Consider the following 16,840-nt stretch of genomic DNA (forward strand, 5'->3'; position numbering starts at 1 on the left):
GCCAGGTGGGTACCAGGCAGTCCAGGGATAAGCTCTTAAACATTGCTCCACTCCACAGCTTCGAGCTCAGGGGGCCCTTTAGAGACAGATGGAGGTCAAGCAGATGGGGACAGAGAGAGGCAGGCGGAGAGGACAGTGAGAGACAGGGAGGACAGAGGACAATGGCAGTGAGGGAAGTGAGAATGAGAGATCAAGGACAGAGAAATCAAGTGCAGCAAGAGACAGGATAGAGACCTGGCGAGACACAGAGGACTTTGGGAAGCAGGGCAGGTGAAAGTACCTCCCAGCAGCAAGGGCCACTCCCACTGCACAGAGCCGCCACCTGGCTCAAATGCCAGCCCCACCATGGATGATACTGTAACCTGGCAAGCTCTGAGCCTCTGGACACTGAGGACAACAGCTTTGCTGCTCACAGGGCGGGGCATTGGGGCTGAGGGTAACAGTCTTGGGACATAGTGAGCACTTCATGAAGGTGGCTGGACCGGTGAGGGCAGTAGTTTAGCTCTGGGTCCAAACTGGGGATCGGAGTGGGCACTGAGGCTCTGCTGGCACAAATGGAGGCCTGCAGGCCAGGCAGGGAGTGGCACAGGTCCTGCTGGGCTCACCCACGGCTACGGGTGCGGAGTGGGAGCGCAGCGGCCAGCCCAGCCTTCCACGAGGCTGGCGCGCCCCCTAGCGGCCTCCCACCCTTTCTCTCCAGGCCAGGAGAAACCCCTTCACTCAGCTGGAGGAGCTGGGAAGGGGGCAGGGAAGGGGCTTGGCGGTCCTGGGAGGCAGAGCTGCTCCATGCCAACAGTGGCAGGACAGGAGTCAGAACTGGGGTGGGGAGGTTTCCACGCCAAGAGGGAGAAGGGTGGGGGTCACTGAAGAGAAACAGTGCACCCTATACACCCCACCTCAATCACGCAGCCCTTGCAGCTTGGTGCACAAACCCAGAGCCCAGCATGGCCAACCTGGCAAAGAGGGACTCAGGCACTCTCCTGCCGTGGTGCGGGCGTGACCACCAGCTCCCGCCACAGGCTCAGGACCAGCTTCCACCTCTGCAAACCACGGGCAGACCCTCTGCAGGTGGTCACAGGGGTTGCTCCCCGCCTGGCACCACACTGCAAGGGTGTCGGTGTTTGATGCCCCTACCTGGGATCCCAGGCACCCCCTTTACAGCAAAGGAAGGCGGCAGTGGACACAGGACTGAGTACCCACCTGTCCCAGCATGCGCTGACAGGTGCCAGCTTGGGAGTGAGACTGTGCCCCACAAGTAGAACTCCTGAGTCAGGAACCGGGGGTGGGAGGAGGGGTCAGGGGTCGCTCCACTAGCATCACTCCCATGACCCCCTTGGGAAATTCGTGCTTCTTGTCTCGCAACGTTAAGCTCTGAGTCTAGAGGGGGAAACAGCAGGAGTTCCCTGCACTGGGCTTTGGCTTCTGACTCTTCCTGGATGGACTCCAGCAGGCAGGGGAAGGGGCAGCCCTGCAGCAGGAGACCATAGGACTGCTGTCACACAAGGGGGCACTTGCACTCCAGTGACCCACCAGGCTGCCTGTTGTCCTTCCCTGACCAATTTTTTTTTTTTTTTTTAAAGATGATCAATAAGGGGATCTTAACCCTTGACTTGGTGTTGTCAGCACCACCCTCTCCCAAGGGAGCTAACCAGCCATCCCTATATAGGGATCCAAACTCTTGGCCTTGGTGTTATCAGCACCACACTCTCCCAAGTGAGCCATGGGCCGGCCCTTCCCTGCCCAATTTTGATAGTGAATGAGACTCGACCCCCCAAAGAGAAGGGGCTGGACCACCACACCAGTGCCAGAAGGGCAGAGAGGGTTTCTCAAAGGAAGGCGAGGTCACAGCTCAAATTCAGCCATCCTTGAGTCCTGCTGAGACTGTTTAGGCTGTCTCCTCTGCCTTGGATTCCCATCTCCTCCTTCTCAGCCGGGGCTCACCCCTCAAGGACCAGCCCCGAGCTCGCTCTCCCTGGGAAGCTGTCCCCAGAAGGGTTAAACCCGAGCAAGTGCGCCAGGCCTCATCAAACAGGGACTCCGAAGGGGCCAGCAGCCCACTCTTCTACCTTCAGCTCAGACTCTGCTCAGAATCCCCCAGGTCCACAGACTCAGCTGGTACCTCTGCTCGGACATCTCCAGGTACCTCCAGCTCAACATGCCCACAGTCACCCCTGGCAGTGGCCCTGCTCATTACATTCAAATGAGGTGTCCCTCCAGTGCCCCTAGACCTACTGTGCATGCCTGTCTTACTGGTGGGCCTCACACCCAGTCCACACCACTGCTCAGCTCTCTCTGCCCAAAGGTCTCCACCTCTGTCTCCACCACCTCCTGGCCAGGGAAGTCCTTTCTTCCCTCAAAGGTTGTCCCACATCTGCTTTTAGACATTGCCCACCCCTGCCACTCTCTGTCCACAAAGCAGCTGCGGGAGCTTCCCAAATGGATGCCTGGGCACCTGTGGCAACATCTGCCCCTCTTTTTAGCACATGGCTGCTTTCCAGTTGTCCCTATAGCAACGAGCATGGCCCTCATGCACACTGCTCAGCAGCACCTGCCTCTCCGGGTGCTATCCACCCCCTCTGCCCTGCAGAGTTAACTCCCCCTTCAAGGCACTGCTCCTGAGCTCCTGCTCAAGGCCAAGCTTCTCGTCATTTCCAACCAGCTCAAGCACCACGTCCCTCTTTCAGAGCCCAGGTCATGGGTCACAACTGTCCTCTCATCTGTACTATCCCTTACACTAGTCAGCCACCCCACCAGTACGGGGCCCAGTCCAGCGCCTTACACATGGATGCTGCTTCACACCAGCCTTGTGGAAAGGAAGGCAGTTTATATGTACCTGACAGGCAGCCAGGTGAGGCTGGCTGAAGGCGGGGACAGGAGCCAAATGGTGCAAACCAGGGACCAGCAGGGGACGTTGGGGGGCTATCCTCTGGTCCCCATATGATAGGAACCCAGGTAGGTGGGGGCTTCCAGATGCAGGTGTGAGCAGAGGTGTGAGGGGCAGCTGAGGGGCGAGTCACAGATGCCCATCCTGCCCTTGGTGCATTCTGCCCCATAAATATTGAGCCTGAGCAGTCCAGCCCAGGACGTCTGCGCAGAGCCCACAGTGCACCCCGCCCGCTGGCTCACCTTGCACACTGTGCCCACAAGGGCTCCATCCCGGCTCCAGACAGCGCTCTGCACCAGGTCCCCGTGGTCCACCAGCTCTGCAGGGAAGTAGCCACGGTCAGGCCCGGGCAGTGAGGGAGCCAGGGAAGCGGGAAGTGGGCGGGTGGGGGTGGCCTGGCGTGGGGTAACCCGAGGCAAAGGCAGCAGCTATGAGGGCCGCTTTCAGCCACTGCATCCCACCACACTGGTCCGGCACCCACAGGCTTCTTCCTCCAGCCCCGCCCTCGTTAAGCTGTGCTTCCCTTCAACAGCCTTCGGAGACTCCCTGCTCCTCGGCCTCTCACCCCCACCCAGGCTCACTTCTGGTCACTCCTCAACATACCCCCCACTGGGTCACTCCCACCTGGGCCTCTGCTCCTGCTGTCACGACTCTCCTCCCCCAGTGTGGGGGCTTTAAATACGTCCACACATTTGAAACTTCTCCTATTATGAGTTGAATTGTGTCCGCCAAAAAGATGCTGAAGTCCTAACTCCCAGTACCTGTGAATGTGACCTTATCTGGAAACAGGGTCTTTAGGCCGGCCCGTGGCTCACTCGGTAGAGTGCGGTGCTGATAACACCAAGGCCACGGGTTCGGATCCTATATAGGGATGGCCGGTTTGCTCACTGGCTGAGCGTGGTGCTGACAACATCAAGCCAAGGGTTGAGATCCCCTTACCGGTCATCTTTAAAAAAAAAAAAAGAAAAAAAGAAAAGAAACAGGGTCTTTGCAGATGATCAAGTTAAGATGAGGTCATTAGGGTGGGCCCTAATCCAGTATGACGGGTGTCCTTATGAAGAAAGGAAATTTGAACACAGAGACAGACACACATAGAGGGAAGATGACATGAAGACAGAAGAAGACGGCCATCTACAAGCCAAGGAACACCTGAGGCTACTACAGCTAGCAGACAGGCCTGGAGCAGATCCTCAAAGCCTCAGAAGGAACAACCATGCAGACACCTTGATGCTTGACTTCTGGCCTCCAGAATGGTGAGACTTGTGAGATGATAAATTTCTATTATTTCAAGCCACCCAGTTTATGATTCTTTGTAGCATCAGTGCTAGGAAACTAACACACCTCCATCCGAAATGTGGAGCCTAGGCTGGCCAGTCAGCTCAGTTGGTTAGAATGTGGTGTTGTAACACCAAGGGCAAGGGTTTGGATCTCTGTACCACCTAGCCACCAAAAAAAAACCAAAACAAGTGCCGGGCCCATGGCTCACTTGGGAGAGAGTGGTGCTGACAACACCAAGTCAAGGGTTAAGATACCCTTACCAGTCATCTTTAAAAAAAAAAAAAACCCAAAAATAAAACATGGAATCTAATTCCCCTCGAGTGTGAGCAGGACTTAGTGACTCACTCTTAACAAAGAGCATCTGGTGGAAGTGACGGTACATGGCTTCAAAGCTGGGTCACAAAACGCATGGTGGCTTCCTCCTTGGACTCTCTCGGGTTGTCCACTCTGGGGAAGCAGCCACCACGGTGTGAGGGTGCTCAAGCACCCATGAGAAGCCCACATGGGGAAGAACTGAGGCCCCTGCCCAAAACTGGCACCTTGTGAGTGAACCATCTTGGAAGCAGCTCCTCCAACCCCAGTCAAGCCTTCAGATGACACAACCTCATGAGAGAGCCTGAGCCACAGCCACTTGGCTGAGCCACTCTCAAATTCCTGCCCCTCAGGAAACATGAGATAGCAAAAGTCTGTAGTTGTTTTACGCCTCTACATTTCAGGGTAATTTGTTCCAAAGCAATGGATAACTGCTATGCTATGGTTTACTCCCCTAGGGTTAACCCCAGCTCTGCCACCTGCTTGCACTGTGGCCTCATATTTAACTCTGAGCCTCATCTGTACCACGGGGACAACAACACCTCCCAGTGGAGCTGCTGTGAAGACAAGAGTCCAAGGAGTCGTGAAGCCCTCAGCACAGTGCCAGGCACACAAGAGGAACTTGAGAAACAGTGGCCACAGCTACAGTTACTCCCTAGTGACAGACGGAAGGCCTGGCCGCCTTCACCACGGCTTCAAGGGTTCAAGGGTTGGGCTGGGCCCCTAGGACAAGGCCTGCATCTTATATTTCACATCCCCCGTCCCCCATGGCATAAGACTGGCAGTCCCTAGGACAGCCAGTTATGCTACTGATGGCCTCAGTCGGCAGGGCACAGACCTCTCGGTCCCAGCCCCAGAAGGCGAGCTTAGCCCACCCTGACACTCTGCACAACCCTCTGGGGCAAGCCTGTCCCTCCACTCTGAGGCTCCATGTCTTTACCTCTAAACAGGGATTAGCAGGTCAGGGAGGACTCTCTGAGCAAGGACTGTGGGATGACATCATAGTACACCATGGGGCTCAGCAGCGAGTCACACATGCATGGTCATGACCGTTCCAACCCTGAGGAACTACCCAGTGCTGTGACCATCTGTCTTGGGAGCACGAGGGAGGAGGCACATGCATGCATGGGAGGAGCAATCTAAGGTAGCAACGTCCTCACCTTCCAGGCCAGTGGTTTGTTTTCAAAATGGAAAACAATTTCATGGAATGACAGTATAAGGAAGTAATTTAGAAAAACGAAGGAAAACAACAGAAAAACACAGTTAAGAGAGTTGAAACGGACACCTACAGGGAGTGGAGAGGGATGGAGTGTTTATTATAAGCTTCGTAGAATCCAATGACTTTTTAGACTATGTACACATAAAACTTGGATAAATATTTTTTGGGCTTTTTTGGTGGCTGGCCTGTATGGGGATCTGAACCCTTGAACTTGGTGTTACAACACTGCACTCTAACCAACTGAGCTAACCGGCCAGTCCTGAGAAATATTTTTAAATCCATGTTACTAAAAATATCAATAATTGCTTCTTGACTTTTTTGCCAAAATCCAGTGGAAAAACACCCACGAAACAATGAAGTGCTGTTTGATGGGGGCTGCCCCGCACCTGTCAGGCGCTGCTGCTTGGCTGCATCCCAGACCCGCACGGCCGTGCCTGCTGTGCTCAGCAGCACGCTGTCCACACTTGGGTGGAACTGCAGCACTTCCACTGGGAGCTCCTCGGGGCCCAGTACCAGCCCGGGCACTGAGGGCAGGGCCTGGCCAGGGGCCGGCAGTCGCCAGAATTTCACCTGCAGTAGAGAGCAAGTCTGTGAGCCCAGAGCTGTCCCCGATCCCAGCCACGTCCCATGTTGGAACAAGGCCACTCCCTGAGGACAATGCCCTCTGCCTGTCGGGGGCACCCCTCCTGCCTCTGCTGCGTGGGCTGTGAGCTGCACATCCTGCGTCATGGGGCATGGTCAGAGGCTGGGGGGGCATCTACATGAGTGGAGACCAGGGGCCCCACTGTCTCCTACAGGCCTCCCACAACACCCCAACTGGCTCCCCTTGGGCTCTTCCAGCCTCAGAGCAGGTCATTACACTGCTCTGGGTGAACACTCAGGCACCAGTGTGGGTCCAGCAAGCTAGAAAGGCTGGGGTGACCCAGCCCTGGAAGCAGCAGAGGGGTCCCAGGCCATGCAGGGGGAGGGGGAGGGCTGGGCAGGAGCAGAGCCCCGGAGGGTGGCTCAGAAGGCCCATGCTAGATGGGTGGCTCCACTCACCATCCTGTCGGCTGAGCCCGTGGCCAGGAGGAAGTCATCAAAGGGAGAGAAGTCCAAGTCGGTGACCAGGTCTGTGGAGAGGAATGGTCAAGCCTATTGCAACGTCTTACTTCCACCCCACTGTGACCATCCCCAAGGCAGGGACCACGGCCCAGGGCTACTGAGGTGATGCCTCTGCCCACATAGAGGCAGGCTTAAAGTCTGCAAGGCCAGGGCACTCCTGACACCACAGGGGCAAATGCCACAGACACCCTCCTGCGACATGTGTCCCCGAGAGCCCTGCTGGCCCAAGGCCCTGGCATCAGGAAGTCAGCAGGAGAATGGGCAGGAAGCTCCTGGTTCCTAGGCACCTTCTAATGTGGCATGTCGGCTGCTCCCTCAGTCATGGAAGGTCTGCAGGGGTTACCCAGTAAGTCCCCTTTGGCTTAAGCAAGCTGGAGTTGGTTTCAGTTTTTTGTGAGCAAAGAACCTGACTAGCTCAGCTCTGGGGAGGGGACGGGGGGCGGCAGGGGTGCCGATCAAGCCAGAGCTCCAGGGGAAAGGAGGCTGGTGGGTTTGGGGGTAGAGGTGAGGCGTGGAGAGCGGGAGAAGATATGAACAGGACTACAGGCCCTCACCACCAGAGCGAGGCCACAGCAACATCCCCTGTCATCTGCCTCTGTGGGGCTGAGCAAGACTGTTTCCCTCCCGGCCAGAGGACTTGAGTACAAGAAGTGGATGTGGACAGGCACCCCCTGGGAGAGTCCTGGCTCAGACTCCCAGCCAGCAGAAGCAGAGTCCTGGGCCACCCTCACCCTGCAGGCTTCTCACTGGGCAGGGCAGTAGCGCCGGCAGCCTGGCACCCCAGAGGGAACAAGGTGCAGTAACATGATTGAGTGTGTGCTAGCAGCAGCATCAAGGCCATCATGGGCACAGATCTCACCAAGTCTCACAATGACCCACCAGCATCATCCTCAACTGGAGGATGAGGACACCGAAACCCACAGAGGGGAAGCAGCTTGCCCGGAGTCACACAGCTAAGATGGGGCGGGGCTGCGGGTCCGGCTACAGAACTTGTGCTCGTCACTGTGACATTGCGCTGCCTTTCCCAACTGGAGCAGGCCCCAGCTGCCACCCCCACAGCCCAGACACCAGAAACACACTCAGATGTTTCCCATCTTTCTGTGCCCCTGGCAGCTGGGATAAAAGGAGAGCGTGGCCCTGAGCTGAGAGGCCAAAAGGGCCCCTGAAAGAAGGGCAGCAGCCAGAGCCCAGCCTGCCCCAGCATCTCCCACCACTGGCACCTCCAAGGGCAGAACGGTAGCTGGTACCACCAGTGTAGCTTCCAAGGCAGCTGGAGCTCAGCTACCCCCAAGAGCAGCTTCCCAGCAGGGCTGGCTCCTGCAGAGAGAGGCTCGGAATAGCTATATACACAAGGAGGCTACAACCTGCCCACAGAAGCCTGGCCCAGTTTCTATTTGGAGAGCCCTAGTGACAGGGGACTCACCATCTTGCCAACATCACCAACCAGGGGTGGCTCCCCCAAGAGTAAAAAATATCAAAAAGCAAACACAGAGTCACGGAGACCTAGGTTCCAACTCTGCCTCTGCCACCAGCTGTGTGAATGAGGGTGACTCTAATCTTACTGAGCCTCTCAGTTTTCTTTTCTTTCCTTTTTTTTTTTGGTAGCTGACTGGTACAGGGATCTAAATCCTTGACCTTGCTGTTATCAGCATCATGCTCTAATCAACTGAGCAAACTGGCCAGCCTGAGCCTCAGTTTTCTTAACTGGAAAATGGATTATTTTAAAATCTACTTCAAAAAGGTTTGAAACTAGGGGCTGGCTGCTTAGCTTAGTTGGTTAGAGTACAGTATTATAACACCAAGGTCCAGGGTTTGATCCCTGTACCAGCAAGCCGCTAAACAAAACAGCCAGATGCTATACATCAATGAATGGGCATGGCTGTTTTCCCATACAACTATTTACAAAAACTGGCAGCCAGATGGACTTGACAGTTTGCAGACCTCTGCTACAGACACAGAAAGTAGATCGACAGCTGCCTGACGCTGCAGTGCCAAAGGTGGAAACAGATTAACCAAAAAGGGGCACAAAGGATCTTTTGAGGTTGATGGCAATGTTCTAAAATTGGATGGTGGTATACACAGCTTCGTAGCTTTAGTAAAAACCATCAAATTCTTCACTTAAAACAGGTAATGTATGGCTGGTCTGATGGTAGTGAGTTATCAAAACTTATTAACATTAGTGTCACTAAAGCTGGTATACAATCCCCATTGCTGAATTTGGCTGGCTTTAAAAAATAATTAAATGAAAAAGAGAAAACAAAAGAAAAATAAAGAATGGTAATGTTTACAATGTGTAGAACTTTTTAAAAAAGATTAGGTGAGAAAGCACAGGTAACACATGCTTAGCACAGACAGTGCTCTCCACAAATCTACACTGTTGTTATTAACCACCGCCACCATCCTCACGGGAACCTGTACACTGAGCTGCACAACTTGCCTAAGGACCTAGGACCACCCCCTTCCCTCACTACAAGGCCTCCCATCAGGCACCAGGAGTGCAAGCCAGAGGGACCAGGCCCATAGCCGCCAAAGATGGAGGGGAGAGACGAGGCCAGCCAGGCCAGTAGAGAGCAAACTGTTCCCTGCAAGCGGGCAGGCTGCCAGGCAGGCTGCCGGGCGCCCCCAGAAGCAGCTGTGGCAGACAAAAGCTCTCTTTGTGAGGGGCCATCTCTGGCCACGCAGCCGGCATAGCCACCTCCTCGGAGGGCCTGAGCAGTCTGGCTGGGCAGGACACCTGGTGGCGATGGGTGGCCCACTGGGCTCCAGGAGAAGATTCAGGGCTAAGAGCCATGCAGGGTTGAGTCCCTACCAGTGACAGGGAGCTGGCATCAGGCTGCAGGCTGGGCTGGCCCAGCACATCCCTCCTCCCAGCTTGAAGACCTAGAGCACACAGTTTTCCTCCTCTCTGCCAAGTCCAGAATTCTAAAACAGGATGCAGCCTTCTGAACCTGACTACCTCTCAGAATGCATGGCAAGGATGATGGGAGGGACCTGGCAAGCCATCAGGCTGTGGGACCAGGTAAGTGTGAATCCCTAGCCCCAGGGAGGCCAGGGAAGGAGTGGGGAGTTCTAGGCTTCCTGGGTCAAGCACCCACTCACCTGAATGGCAGCCCAGATAAGCCACGTGTCTCTTGTCGTCTCCTTGGCCTTCTAGAGGCACAATGCCCAGCACACCTGTTAAGCAAACACAGGGGCTCTGACTTCAGGCCCAGCAGGGAGCATCTACCTCCCTGCCCAGGGCTCCCAGAGGAGATGAGACCCAAAGCTCAGCCTTGGACTTTCCCAGAGCCTCCACCAATCCGAAGGTCACATCTCTCTGGACACAATAACTGGCCCAGGCTCAGGTCCTTGCCCCGTGCAAGCACCATCCATGCCTCAGATGTACAGAGGACGCTGGGGAAAGAGGTTCTCTCTCTCTCACATGAGAGGTTTGCTTGTGTTGCCACTTCTCTCAACTTTACCTGAGAAAGAAGGCAGCACCCACGGCAGCAAAGTGCAGGGGCCCAAGAGAGGTCAGCACGTGGGAGCTTCGGATACAGCTCTGCCTGAAGCCTCTGACTTCTCGTTTTTTGTTTTTTTCTTTTTTGGTGGCTGGCCAATACAGGGATCCAAACCCTTGACCTTGATGATATAACACCACTCTTTAACCAACTGAGCTAACCAGCCAGCCCTCCCTGACTTAATCGGACAAGCCAAAAAGCTATCCATTTTTCACTTAAGTCAGCTTGAGGTCTGAGTTATCACTAGCAACCAAGAGAGTCCCAACTAACACACGGGCTTTTCAAATCTTGTGTTCCTACTGACCAAAGCCACCCCTGGGCCCACAGATGAGGGGGTAGAATATGGGGATGGCTGGAAACAGTGGTGTCAGCCCCCACCCCCCTCACCCTCCTGGCCATGCTTTAAAGACCACAACCAACATGGTTTATATAGACACACGCCCTAATCAAAATCGATCTGATTACTGCATTTGGACCAGTTTGTAGGAGTCAAAGGCCCTGTATGGTGCTCACCTCTGAACCTCTGAGGTCATTTCAAGCATCCAGCCCACACTGAACCTGCTATTTCTCCCTATCCTACTTATGGTGACGATGCCTGAATCTCCACAGCCACATCCACCCCCTACCTGGACGGTCAGAGTTGAAAGCAATCAAGCTGCAGCTTGATTTGATATGGTTCCCACATGAGGAGGTGGCTCCTGCTCGAACGTCATTGATCCAGGCCTGAAAACAAAGAATAAGAAGTGTGCGGTGAGGGCCAGGGCTCCGCTCATTCCCAAAGCTGGGAGTGGGGCATAATCTACCTTAAAACTGCACCGTTAGAGATGCATTCCTTTCCATCAAACCCTGTCCCCACTCATACAGTCCCTCAGGAAATGCAAAATGTCCTTGAAACAGAAACCTAAGTCATGAAGGGGGCGATTTTGCTTATTAAGTCAGTTCCCTAATGAGAGGAAGGAGGAGGCTGTCAGAAGGAAGCCCAGGTTGAGTGAAGTCAATAGGCTAATAGGCTGTGTGCATGTGAAGGGGACTGTTTCTGTTAAAAAAGAGAAAGAAGGGCCGACCCGTGGCTCACTCGGGAGAGTGTGATGCTGACAACACCAAGACAAGGTTAAGATCCCCTTACTGGTCATCTTTAAAAAAAAAAAAGAGAGAGAGAGAGAAAGAAAAGCAGAGAAAGGAGAAGTGAGCACCTCAGGCAGAAGACAGACTCCACTTCCTTTTTTTTTTTTTTTTTTTTTTTTTTTTAAGACAACGGGTAAAGTGATCTTAACCTTGTCTTGGTGTTGTCAGCATCACACTCTCTGAAGTGAGCTAACCGGCCATCCCTATGTAGGAATTCAAACCCATGGCCTTGGTGTTATCAGCACCACACTCTCCCAAGTGAGCCACAAGCCAGCCCTCAGACTCCACTTCCTTGCTGAAGGCCTCCACCAGAGTCCAGGGTCTCCTCCACGCACAAGGAGAAAGACATCCAAGCTCAGAGAGGGGAGAAATCAAGGCCTGGCCCCTCAAAACATGCTTTTCCAGGGCTGGCCCGTGGCTCACTTGGGAGAGTGTGGTGCTGATAACACCAAGGCCACGGGTTCAGATCCCTACATATGGATGGCTGGTTAGCTAACTTGGGAGAGCGTGGTGCTGACAACACCAAGTCAAGGGTTAAGATCCCCTTATCGTTCATCTTTAAAAACAAACAAACAAAAAAAAGTGCCTTTCCACGACATCCCATACATGACTGAACAGCACACCCCCTCGAAAAGGCAAAAATGTTAACGACCCCACATGTGGGGGGGCAGGGAAGCACTTTTTCTGAAACTAAGATCATCAAGGTCCACGTTTTCTCTGTTGGTGTCACAGCCCTGCTCAACACTCCTTCCTGCTCCCTGATGATAGAGCACCCATGTTTCCCACCCTTTCACAGCACCCCGGAAACTACCTCCACCACCTAAAGTTTCTATTTCAGTGTTCACCTGCTACAATTAGAACATCCATACCTTGCGTTATTTTCCCCTACTGATTCATGTTTACCATACAAACACAGTGACAGGAAATATCCTTGAAAAGGAAAACTGATCACCTGTTCTCCCATCTCCCTAACATAAACTGTTTTTTATGTTTTACACTCCTCCTGTAATCTGTGGTTCCAAGCCTGTCTGTTTACCTTGATGAACTGAGTCCTACCTAGGAGCAAGCATCAGGGCCCCTCATGTACTCACCAGACTCCTCCAAGCAATGTTTACTGCACCCGGAGTGATGGTCTTCAAAAAAATCTAAGCATGCCCCCACCCCCCACACTCACAATAAAACCCAACTTCTTTCCATGGCCCTTGGGCTCTGCGGGACCCTCTGGACTCATCAGTCACCATGCTTCCCTGGTCACTGCCCTCCATCCACCCTGCCCCACTTTCCATTCCTCCACCAGGCTCGTTCCCACTTCTGACGCTTCTGGCCTCAGCTGAAATGTCACCTCCTCCAGGCAGCCTTCCCTGATCACCCTATTGGGATTAACCCCCACCTCACCATGCTCCATCCCAGCCCCTCGTGTGTGTTCTTCAATGCATTTATTAACTTGCACTGCTCTTCTATGTCTGTTTGCTGTCCCCCTCATGAGGTCATAAGTGCCACACAAGAAGGAAAGTGATGTCATGTTCACCCCAGTAGACTGACACAACACACAGTAGGTACAGAGGAAATATTGTCCAGAGGACAAAAATGGAGCCTCCGCCCTCGGCTGCCCTGATGTTTGGGCCCCCGATGGGGTCACTAGAGGTCAGTTCCTAGGCCCAATTATCTGAGGATACTCCAGGCCTTCCAAGTGACACAGGCAGCAGTAGGCTAGGGCTGGCATCACCTCTGAAGCACACCCCTCATGAGTCCTGCTGCCCTTCCAGGGGTCCGAGGTGCCCCCCAGCACTTGGCTCAGCTCTTCCTCTGGGTTCCACCTGCTCAGGCTTCCCCAGACCCCACCCAACCCCTATCAGCATCACCCCAGTAAGGGAAGAGCTTGCGCCAGCAGCGAGAGAAGGAAGCGCCGGCGGAAACCCGGGGGAGGGTGCGCATCTGGCGAGGGGCTCCCCCTCTCCAGCTGACACACCCAGACTCTCCGAGGCAGAGGGAAGAGAGGAATGTCCTCATACCCCAGACCCGGGCGGAGGCGATCCGGGGCGTTATGGAGAGCGAGCCTGCGCCAGCCAGCAGCTCCCCGAGCCCCGGCTCCCCGGAGAGGCCGACCGGAAGCCGGGAAAGTAGCAAGAACCTCGCAGGCCTCAGGCCTCGGCCCCGGCCGTGAGGGCCGCGCCGCCTCGGGGGTCCCGGGGCGAGGCGGGCGGACCGGACGGACCAGCGGGATCACCGAGTGGTCAGAGCGCGTCCCGGGAGCGCCGGACTCTGCCCTCCGGGCGGCGACCGACCGGCCCGCACGCCGGGGCCTGGGCCTGAAAGGGCGCCCCAGGCGAGGAGGGCTTGGGGGTCCCGGGGGTCCCCGTGCGGGGCCGGGCAGGGGAGGGGTGGCCGGTCGGGGCCAGGGGCGAGAGCGCGGGGCCCGCGGGTGGGCTCACCTCGCGGCGGGACGGCCGGGCCTCCGTGTGCCGGAATTTGGACACCTTGAAGCGGTTCATGGCGGCGGGGACGGCGGCGGGCGCAGCTTGGAGGACCAGGGGCGTCGGCTCTCAGGTGCACGCCTAGCAGCCGCGACTCCCGCGGCCGACAGCCCCACCCGGGGCCCGCGCCCGCGGTCACGCCCCGACACGCCCCCGGCCAATCACAGCCGCCTCCGGCCCGCCAGGCCACGCCTCCGGCTCGCTACTTCTGCGCGCGCGCCGCCGACCCCGCCGCCCAGCCAGTCGCGGCTCCGCCGCCCGCGGGGCCACGCCCCCGTGCCGACGGGACTGGTGGCGCGGGTGGGAGGTCACGTGCGGCGCGGCTGTCAGTCCCGGAGCCCCGCGGTGTGTGCGTGGGGACTGGAGCTCCTCCTTCGAGATTCTGTATGCAGGATTTGCCCCTGGAGGTTTTCCAGTGTGCCTGGCTTGTCCCCCCGCACGCTCTACCTCCTCAAGTGGGGAGGGCAGAAATTAATTAGCTCCATTTCAGAGATGGGGAGTCGAGGCAGCTCACACTGACAGTAAGTGGCAGACAGGGAACAGGAGCCCAGGACTGATGCAAATCCCTGCCCTCGGGGTCTACTCAAAAGCATCTACATCCCACCCACTTTGCTTAAGCCAGGTGGGCTCGGTGCGAAGGTGGGAGCCTTCCGCATCCCCTCATTATGGAATGTCTTGGCTGGTCCCCACTACATCTTAGGTGTGGTGGGGCAGGACTCCTTGCGGGAAATCATGTATTTGTTTCCAGATAAGCAGAAAATGCCAAAGATAAGGGGATGAAGGTTCTCCTAAGTAGCGAATGCGCCCCACAGGGGCTGCCTGGCTTACTTAGTTCCCCAGCAACTCAGGAGAAAAGAGAACAGGTTCGTTCCACCTAGGGCCATTCATTCCACAAGCATTTATCTTCACTTTGAAAATTGAGGGGCTGGCCGGTTAGCTCACTTGGTTAGAGCACGGTGCTGATAACACCAAGTTCAAGGACTCAGATCCCCTTACTTCCCGGCAGCCCAGGAAGAAAAAGTGGGGGAAGAAAGAAAATTGACTCTAATTCCAGAATATGCTTTCCGCTTGAGAACAGACAGAACATCTGCTGATGCATGTCTGGAAAAAGGACTTTGATCTGAGGAATGTGAGCAATTGGTCGGGAATGGCCAGCTGCTTTGAAAGCTTCCTTTCCACAGCCTGATACAGACGACAGCCTCACTGGAGGTTGGCTGCACAGACCAGACAGTGATTCTGACAGGTTGGCCTGGCGATGGGCCCCAAAGGTCCCCAAAATGCAGGTGTTTCTTCAGCTCTCACAGATAACTTGTGAGGACTGAAAGGTTACTGGGAAATTTCATAAAAGTTTGGATTTCAGTCTCTTTTGAAAAAGCAAAAAGATCTAGCAATGCTGGATCCATATCCTCACATGGCTACTACGATGGGCTGGAGCTGAGTAGCACCTCCATCTTTAAAGTAGGTGGTCTCCTATTCACCATGGTCCCACTGGTCCCTGTTATCTTACACACGGCCACTCCACTCTTATGCTTTTCCTGCCTACCCCTGGCACCTAATGTGTGACCCTTAACCTTCTCTCCCAGGAGCTGGCTGTACAAAGTCATGTGACTGTATTTTGGGTCCCGGTGGAAGCAGAATAGAAGAATGTCAGCTCTCCCATCCACACAGTGACCAAGTTGAGTTCCACAGCTGGGGAGAGGGAAGGAACAGAGGGACATCAAGGCCCAGAGAGTGACCACCCCTCTCACATGTTCCCACATCCATTCTGGCTGGAGAGAGTGATTCCTCCTAGTAAAGAGTTCAGAGCACGACAGCTGCTGCAAACTTGAGCAGAATAAATTACTTCATGAATTGCAAAGTTGGACTGGAGGGCCTCCAAGATTCCTCCCAGTCCCATGAGCTATGAATTAGCAGCTTTGTTTCTTTATACTCCTGATAACTCTGACAACTTCGATGTCTGTCTGTAAGGATACTGGGAGACACCTCTCTACCCTAAATAGCTGTCTGTCAAATGGCAGATCAAATTTCTGTGAAAACAATGATGTCTGGTTAGGCTGGTGCCTGGCATGATGATTTGGATTTCACAGGGCTTGTTTTCAAGAATAATTAATAAGAAACACGAATTTGGGAGTCCATTGTAGGTAAGTCCTCATTCTGGAAAACTTTCATCATCCAATTGAAGGAAAGAAAATTAGCAGAAAGAAAAGCAACCAGCAAAAAAGAAGGGGGCAAAAAACCTGCACAGAAGAGTAAGAGTCTTAGGATACATCCTAATTTTAAACTGTAGTGCCAAAGAAAGAAGTTTCCAAGGCGATGTCTCCTTATCTTCCGTGAAATCAGTGGTTTCCATAAATCAGAGTTTTTGCAAAAGAAAGATGGCGGAGGCCAGTTTCAATGCCAACAACAAACTCCTTAGATCTAATTATCTACCCCTGAACTGATTGTTTATTAAAATGTACACGGGAGACATTTTAATATGTAAACCCTGCCTTGTTCATTTCAGGAGATGGTGCAGAAAAGTATGTTGTTATCTCAGAATTGAACAATTGTGTGACTAAATACATTTCAAAAATTGGGCAAAACACTCATTATCCCTTCTCAGCATGATATTGCACCCTGCGTTATTATTTTGTTGTTTCTCAAATGTAGGTATTTTGATGTGTTCTTGGGGCTCTCAAGTTTTAACTACACCCAATTATTTACTGTGATTTTTATAATAATATACAAAATACTTTACCAGTGAGAACACAAAATTTAATTTTTGTTGTGATGATTCACCACTAAAGGGCATTTCATAGAAAAGACTATGTACTAAGGTGATGCTTTTCACATCGGAGTCTATGATGGCCAGGGATCCACAGCTTTATTGTATTTTATTTTTATTTTTATTTTATTTTATTTATTTATTTTTTTGTCTCTTGAGCTTATTTTATTTTATTTTATT

The 16,840-nt window shown here is 53.9% G+C and overlaps 1 protein-coding gene across 3 annotated transcripts in view; it reads right to left on the reverse strand.

The window, feature by feature from the left end:
* CORO7 (coronin 7) overlaps positions 1-13,995 on the reverse strand; it is a 54,627-nt gene extending 40,632 nt beyond the window's left edge. For all 3 annotated transcript variants that reach the window (XM_063098821.1, XM_063098820.1, XM_063098822.1), the window contains exons 1-6: positions 13,855-13,995; positions 10,924-11,020; positions 9,897-9,971; positions 6,735-6,805; positions 6,080-6,263; positions 3,127-3,203 (exon numbers count right to left, since the gene is read on the reverse strand). In XM_063098821.1, the coding sequence (XP_062954891.1) occupies positions 3,127-3,203; positions 6,080-6,263; positions 6,735-6,805; positions 9,897-9,971; positions 10,924-11,020; positions 13,855-13,914 (564 nt within the window). In that variant the 5' untranslated portion in view covers positions 13,915-13,995. The remainder of the gene's footprint in view (positions 1-3,126; positions 3,204-6,079; positions 6,264-6,734; positions 6,806-9,896; positions 9,972-10,923; positions 11,021-13,854) is intronic.
* Between the last annotated feature and the right edge of the window lie 2,845 nt (positions 13,996-16,840).

The sequence above is a fragment of the Cynocephalus volans genome, chromosome 6 (genome assembly GCF_027409185.1).
Source record: "Cynocephalus volans isolate mCynVol1 chromosome 6, mCynVol1.pri, whole genome shotgun sequence".
In the NCBI taxonomy this organism is placed as follows: Eukaryota; Metazoa; Chordata; class Mammalia; order Dermoptera; family Cynocephalidae; genus Cynocephalus; species Cynocephalus volans.